The sequence below is a fragment of the Asparagus officinalis genome, chromosome 3, assembly GCF_001876935.1.
Source record: "Asparagus officinalis chromosome 3, Aspof.V1, whole genome shotgun sequence".
NCBI lineage: Eukaryota > Viridiplantae > Streptophyta > Magnoliopsida > Asparagales > Asparagaceae > Asparagus > Asparagus officinalis.
The window spans coordinates 31,643,071-31,651,572 of record NC_033796.1 but is presented as its reverse complement, the minus strand read 5'-3'; the positions used below and the strand labels follow the sequence as shown (position 1 = coordinate 31,651,572).

Genomic DNA, 8,502 nt, shown 5'->3' with positions numbered 1-8,502 from the left:
GACCTGGTTGGCCCGGGCTGGGTCCGGGCTCGGGCCCGAGCAGCCGGGCACCGGGCCGGCCCGATGATTTTCTTTTTTTGGTAAAAATTTGCTAAAATTAGATTAATCTTATTATTTTTATATAAGTATGCATTGGTATATACTTACAAACTATTATATAGCTATATATTATATATACATATATTATATGTAAATATATTGTATATACTTGTAAGTTATAACTTGAGAGAGAGAGAATCACATAAATATATATTAATTGTTTATAAATATGTATTGCATAGTTATATATGTATTTGTTACATACTTGCATTATGCTTATTTAAGTACATTTATATTGTTTACTAATATGATATACTTTTATATATACTAGTTGCAATACTTATATATAATTACACTTATGCACTTACATATACTTATATAACTATAATTCTATAATATACACATATAAATATAAGTTATAACTTGAGTGTGAGAGAGAGAGAAAGAGAGAATCACATAAATATATATTATATATGTATTTATTAGATACTTATATTATTCTTATTTAAGTACAGTTATACAGTTTACTTATATGATGTATTTTTATATATACTAGATGCAATATACTTATATATAATTATACTTATGCACTTATATATACTTATATAACTATAATTATATAATATACACATATAAATATATTTATAACTACATTATAGTATTAATTCCTATACCTTAGTATCATACAATGTAAGAGGAGCGAGAGAGAGAGAGAATATATATATATATATATAATATATATATATATATATATAATATATATATAATATATAAATATATATATATATATATATATATATAAGATATTATATATTATATAGTATTATATTATGTGCATTTGTGGGTGGTGTGTGTGTGTGTTGTGTGGTTGTGTGTATATAATATAATATATATATACTATATATATATATATATATATATATATATATAATATACTATATATATATATATATTATATATATATAATAATATACTATAATAGAGAAGAGAGAGACGAGAGATAGAGCGGGGTATTAGACTTATGCAACTTAAGTGGACAAAGGCCCTTTTGTCCACCAAACTTCTTGGTCTCATCTTCTGGTATATATATTATAGTATAAGAGGTATTATTTTTATATTTGGTAGAATATATATATAGATAATATATATATAAGATATATATATAGGTAGTATTATTATTTTATATATATATATAAAGTCTCGGGCAGGTATCTTTCAGGGATCCCTAGGTAATCATCAATGGATAGAAAGTTTGATGATGGTCCACTTAATTGACATTAAAGAATTCCTGTCCTCTCTCTCCTCTCTATATATATATAGTAATATAGTACTATAATATATATATTAAACTATATATATATATATATATATATATATAATACATATATATATAATATAATATATAAATCTTCATAATCTTGCATGGATCCAAGGTATCAACGGCGTTTTTTCACCAAACGCCCTTGCCAGGCTACGGGGGAAAGCTTTGGCAAGCGCTTACCCAGTATTCTCATATAATATATATATATTATATATATAGTAGTATAATATAAAAGCCCTATGTCATTCCTCAACAAAATCACAACACATATATACATTAATAACAATATCATAATATAATTATATATATAAAATATATATAAAAAATATAGATTATATATATAATAATCGGGTCGAAACCAGGCCGGGCCCGGGCTTCACCAAGGCAACCCGGAGCCCGGTTGGCCCGGGTTTTCCGGGCCTGTCCCGGGCCGAGTTCTGGCCCGACCGAGTCCAGGCCGGATACCAGGCTCGGCCCGGACCTTGGGCCCTAATGGACACCCTAGTTAAAAGGCTTCATGAATATTGTGAACCACGTTACAGACCAGGAATTAATACACCTTACACAAGTATAAGACCCTTGGGAAAATTGAAGTTTTCTATTCGAATTGTAAAGGAAAGTCATGAGATTGTATTATCTTGCTCCCAAGATGGGAAAGTCTTATGTGAATTATATCAGTAGTCTGGTCCTATATCTAGAATGAGTACATGTCAATCTAGCACGAGTAACTCTATCGTAAATCAACATGCTCTCTCTACATACTCTGGCCCCCTACCACTTTCAATCTCGTAATTAAGTTCTATGGAAAATAAATACCATTGCTTGCCAGCTTATACTTCTAATATGAATCCATTACTCTTTCTAATTCTCAGCTCATGACAACATTGGGGCTGAATACATATTATACGTAAATTACCTGAAACAAATTCATATGCCAAAAAACTCCCATTAATTTCAAAGAGAAAGGTAAAAAAAAAGTAAAGAGAGTTATATCCTTGTAGATTAATTGTTCGGTTTTTAGTAATAATCTTTTACAGAAAAAATAGTAGTAAATATTGTTAGGACTTCCGAAAGTAAAAACAATAATAATTGAACTTTTACTATTAGAAATATATATAAATATGAGCACTCCTTTTCACAAGCAAAACCCTAGCTAGCTTATCAGAGATCGATTATGTTATGGATTTCATATATATAATCAAACATGGAACTGTTGAAACAACCACTTGCATGCTTTCAGGTCATGCACAACTGTTATGAAAGCAAGCTGATGCAAATATCAAACAAAAAGGAATCATTAAAGAAAGTAACTAAAAACATGAATTGGGGGGAACTATCAATTCCAGTACACTTGCTAGCTGGGTACTTCAAATTCAATTTGAATTTTATAATACTGCATCAACTATCTAAAAACATATATCAACTAATACACTGAAGCATATGGAAGAAAAGTAATCACCTGCAGGCACAAATACTTCAAACATAACTTCCCCTTTTATGAAAAGAGTTGTATGGCATGGTCTTAGGGTCATTTTTGATTAATCATATAGAAGAGAAAAAAAAAATAGATCCGTAGAAATATCTTATAATTTTATGTCTTTTTAATGATATTTTCGGAATGCTTGCAAGTGCATATATAGTCATCTCATGTCATGCATGTCTCATTTTGAGTAACCGTGTAAAACTGAGTACTTGACAGGGCCGTAGCCAAGAAAAAGATACACATGTGAAAGATCTAATATTACTCATTTAACCTGGATAACCTTAAACATACATATGAAACCAAACTAGATTCTTTCTCCAAAAAAATCAAAGCTAATCAACGAGTTTTCTATCTTTAGATCGATCAAAAATCCAGCAACCCATGAAATAAAAGTTAACCTGCATATCCCTAAAGGTATATACCATAGTCTAGCAATCTCAAAAACATAACATAAAAATAAACAAATTCAGAGAAACAATTAGCTATATATCAAGCAAAAACTGAAAACCCTAGCTAGAGAAAGAAAATGATAATAAGAACCATAGCTAACTAGAGAACAAAAAAGCGATAATAAAGCAAGAGGTAATATAACAATACCTAGAGCTAGCAAACTCGTGAAGGCGACCAGTGCTCGAGAAGATGATTAGTCCAACCTCGGCATCACAAAGAATAGCGAGCTCTCTGGCTTTCTTCAGCAATCCATTTCTCCTCTTTGAAAACGTCACCTGTCGACTCGTCGAGTTATCAATCCTCCTGATCACAATCTTCCCTCTCCCCATCAGATCTAATCCAAAACACAAAACCAAGGAGAACTTAGTTTGATCGTGAAAATATCAAAAGAAACTAGATCAGGATCTGAGTGAGATTTAGGACTGATTACCTTGTTAATGAAACTGGTGGTCACAAATTAGTGGAACGCTTAGTGCTCTTTTTTCTTGATTTAGAAAGAGTTTATAAGAGGAAGGGGGGGAGATAAAAGGGGTTCACTTCTCCGAACTCCTAACCTTTTTCTTGTTTTTAATTTTTTTTTTTCTTTTCTTTTTTAATTTCTCCTTTCTCTCTGTTTTTCCCACTCGTTTTGCTATTTCTAACTATAATTACCTGGTCCTAGGTTCAAAAAATAATAATTTGGAGAATTCTGTTAACCCAAAAACACACCGATGGCTCATTGACCCTAGCTCTATGTGGGTCCACATGATTCGTAGAGAGGTGATACTTTGGGTATGAAATTAAAACGAGTGTGTTTAGGATTTGATGAATTGTGTTGTATAGAATCGTGTCAGTGCTTTTTGACAGCGCCGCTATCTTTCTTTTCTTTTTTAATTTCTCCTTTCTCTCTGTTTTTCCCACTCGTTTTGCTATTTCTAACTATAATTACCTGGTCCTAGGTTCAAAAAATAATAATTTGGAGAATTCTGTTAACCCAAAAACACACCGATGGCTCATTGACCCTAGCTCTATGTGGGTCCACATGATTCGTAGAGAGGTGATACTTTGGGTATGAAATTAAAACGAGTGTGTTTAGGATTTGATGAATTGTGTTGTATAGAATCGTGTCAGTGCTTTTTGACAGCGCCGCTAGCCGTATGGATCGCCAACACGTGGGCCTATAACTAAGTACGATGCTTTCAGTTAACATCTGTTTTAGGGAAATTTTATTTTTCTTTTTAACTTTTTAGGCTTCTGCAACTTATTAAGGAAAGACCCGAGAGTAGCAAATCTCAATAGGTACATGTCGGCTTAGTTTATACTTAACCAAACATAGTACAAGTTTACACAATGGTCAAACGATAGGTACAAAGTTTAGGACCTTACTTAGATCAGGGGTGACAAATTAAGGGTTAACTTATTTGAGCATAGACCAAAGTTTTGCAGCCTATGTATGGATTGACTTGTGAATTGGTCTTAGTATGGTTTCCTTATGTTTATGGATGCTTTCTGATTTGATTCTATCACTCTATTGGTAACATTTATGATTCTTTATCATCAATTTCGCAACCATGAAAACTAACTACAGCATACACCATTTGTTGTCTCCCCACAGAAGCAAATTAATGGATAAACAATAAGAAGAAAATAGGAGAGAGATGAAAAGGATAAACTACTGAATAGTTCTTTTTAAGATATATTATAACTTCTAAACAGTCATTTCCCAATGTCGGTAATCAATATAATTGTTTTAGGTGCTGACTGAAAACATATATGTACACTTATTAGCCTTGAGGAATATATGCATATTGAATAATTTTATTTTATAACCTAGATGCCGTCATTGATCTCTTCAATTTCCTAAGAGGGTAATGTTGATATCGCATCAATGTGTCCTTTTCTTCCAAGACGCTTCTTTATTTGAGTTTGTCTTTATCTTGCTAGCTATATATAAGGAAATTAAGCCCCGGTTGATGTATCTAATATTTGTTTTTATTTGTAGTTGAGTTAGACTATATAGGAAGAAATGTAAATGACGTTTGAAAATTCTTACCTTAATCGACTTAATATATACAAAACAAAAGATTCGTGGTGTTTCAAGCTTTAGAGAAAGAGAGAGAGAGAGAGAGAGGATGGCTAAGAAATTGAGGATATTTCAAAAGTATATAGATGAAATGACTAAGATATGCAATGAGAGCGTTTCTAGAAGAGACACAACATGCCTAAGAAATTAGATGTGTGCCGAAAGAAAACTAGACACCACTATTAGCATAATAAAGAGAGAGGAGAGATTCATAGGGCAAAAGTCTATCCATACAGCCTTTCTCATGGTAACTTATGATCATACATCGATTACATAGCATTTTTCATAATCAACTTCTATGTTATGTTGTTATCAACTCAAAATATTACTCTCTCTGTCAAAGCATAACCGAGCCGAGATGTCAACTTTGATCGTGCGTATTTGAGGAATCCATAAACATTCTCCATATTGACTGAAATACACCAATAATTCCATACTCCAATAAGTTAATTTACTCCACCTTCTCCAACAATCCCATAGGGCATCAAGCGCGGTACATATCGATCAAGTCCAAGCCTGGCTTGAACTTGCCTACTAAAAGAGGCTTCCTCAATAAATTGATTGTCTACATGACGACCATAACTATTGGCGAAGTCATCACCTGAAGTAGCTCCTGGATATCTAAAGGGCGCAAAATTGGCACCTGACAATGCATAGGCAGGTATATCTTCATACATTCATGGTTGTCAAATATCTCATATAGACCTATCTCTAGCAATAGTGTATTCCTGCTCTTCCTACAGCTGTTGAGGTGCTTCATCTACTTAAATAGGATCTGACTACTAAACTCTTATAGTCCTATCCCACTAAAGAGTTAAGTTACGAATTTCTAACTCCACTTTCTGTTCTGTAGTGTTGTCTTATCATCAACTAAAACTAGTGACTATTTTTGGCGGAACATAGCAGACTCATTAAATGTGACATCACGGCTGATAATAATCTTAGAAGACTTTCGAATGAATAAAAAAAATTCATTAACAAAAAAAAATCTTAGAAGACTTCGAATCAGGACACCACAGCCTAAAACCTTTAACATTTGATGCATAACCTAGGAATATGCACTTCTTTGCTCTAGGCTGATTAAGATTCCCCTAACTGACATGCTCTTATGCAGAGCAAAAAAAATATTCTAAGATTAGAATAATTTGTAGACTTATCGAATCAAACCCCTTTTAGAGTTTTACAAACAATAGCAGTAGATGGTGATTGATTCACTAAGTAACAAGTCGTATTCATCGCTTTTGCCCAGTATTCCTTGCTTAAACATGTATTGAACAACATACAATGAACTTTCTCTAAAAATATTTTGTTCATATGTTCTGCCACTCCATTCTATTGCAATGTGTGAAATGATCTTCTCTTTCTTGTAGAACTCATTAAACTCTCCTCCATAAAACTCAATGCTAGTTTATTAGTTTTATGTCTCTTAATTAGCCTTTTAGTTTGCTTCTCAATTAAATACTTTCAATGCTTAAAAGTCACACTTTATCTTTTATGTCTCAAAAATAGACCCAAAACGTCCTAAAGTAGTCATCAATAACGGTCAAACAAATATCTCAAATTATCACCCTTCAAGGTAACTTGAGAAGATACCAAAAAATCTAAATGGATATAATTTAAAATAGCTTTTTTCTTATTTGTGTCAGAAATTATTTTCTTCATTGTGATTGAATCTATTACAATTTCAGGCGTTACAATAAACTTAACAAAAAGTTAGTCTTTTTATAAGACTTTTATACAATGGAAATAACTGATTACAATTTCTTTCAAACAACACACAGATCCTATTTATTATCTCTGTTTGTGTGGGATCTTTGCCTGTACCGGGGTTTATCCGCGGACCGCCTACGGATCGGATCCGGTTGGCAGAAGTATTGATCAGAGCTCCTACTTCACCAAGGAAGTATTTGCTAAAATATTGATATCGACTAAGCGAAATTAGTACTCTTCTCGAGATTAATACCAAGCTTAATCTTAAGGAAAGGGGGATACAGGCTTCGGATCCTTCGAAAGACTCCTTCTTTATGCTAAAGTTCGTCGGGATCTAGCTAGCCTCCTCTAAAATTTCATGCTCCTTGACTCTTCAATCCAGCAACACCTCCTCCTCTTGATAATAATTCGTCCCTTCTGAAAGGAGATCCTAGGCTTGTATTTATAGGGCCCCGGATATGATTATTTGGATGAGAATAAGAGATTTGGTCTTATCTTCAGTCAATAACGGCTCATCCACGCTTAGATATGATATCTAAATAGTTAGAGAGGTTATAAAACTAAAAAAACTAATCAAAACAACCTAAAACATGTTTTTGGACGTTATGAGCAGTTCTGGGTGCGAGACATACCACTGTGACCCGTACGGCCATGGGTTACTACGGTGCGATCATGGGTCACCACGAGGTGACCCGTGCGGCCGCGATCACCGTTCGATGACCCGTGCGCCACGCGAGTTCCGAGCTTTTCGGTGTTTCCAGACTTTCTCGGACTTGTACTTTCTGTCATTTTATATATTTGATCATCTTGTTGACTTGTACACTTCGTTAACTTTGTTCATACACTTGTTAGCTTTTTTACGGCACTTGAAGCTGACCGACAAGCACGACGGGCACTTGAAACTGACCGACAAGCACGACGGGTACTTAGAGCTGACCGACAAGCATGGCAGTCACTTAGAACTGACCGACAAGCGTGCGGGCCACCAGTTCTGACAAGCGTGAGAGCACTTGGAGCTGACCAACAAGCACGGTGGGTACTTAGAGCTGACCGACAAGCGCGACGGACACTTGGACCTGACCGACAAGCGAGGTAGGTACTTAGAGCTGACCGACAAGCATGCGGACCACCAGCTCCGACAAGCGTGTAGGCCAGTCGGGTAATCCTTCTTAACCCGAATGATGTCGTTTATCATCTTCTCTTCGTCTCGAGCTACGTGCATTTTTAGATGCTTACAGATACCCCCTCTAAAGTATTTCAGACTCATTCTTTTATAGAGGAGTCTGGAATGCTTTGGATAAGATAGGCCCTATTCAATCCCTTCAGTATTTTGTCGAGGAGATCGCGTAGAAGGACCTATGAATGGCTTCAACTTTTGACCTTTTCGGCTTTCAATCTACTTAGTATTTTGTCGAATAGATGAAGTACTTCCGGTAC

At 34.3% G+C, this 8,502-nt stretch overlaps 1 protein-coding gene across 1 annotated transcript in view; it reads right to left on the bottom strand.

Annotated features, from left to right (window-relative positions):
• LOC109833665 (MADS-box transcription factor 23-like) overlaps positions 1 to 3,808 on the bottom strand; it is a 55,053-nt gene extending 51,245 nt beyond the window's left edge. Inside the window, exons 1-2 of the mRNA XM_020401415.1 lie at positions 3,724 to 3,808; positions 3,441 to 3,627 (exon numbers count right to left, since the gene is read on the bottom strand). Coding sequence (XP_020257004.1) covers positions 3,441 to 3,622 — 182 coding nt within the window. The 5' untranslated portion in view covers positions 3,623 to 3,627; positions 3,724 to 3,808. The remainder of the gene's footprint in view (positions 1 to 3,440; positions 3,628 to 3,723) is intronic.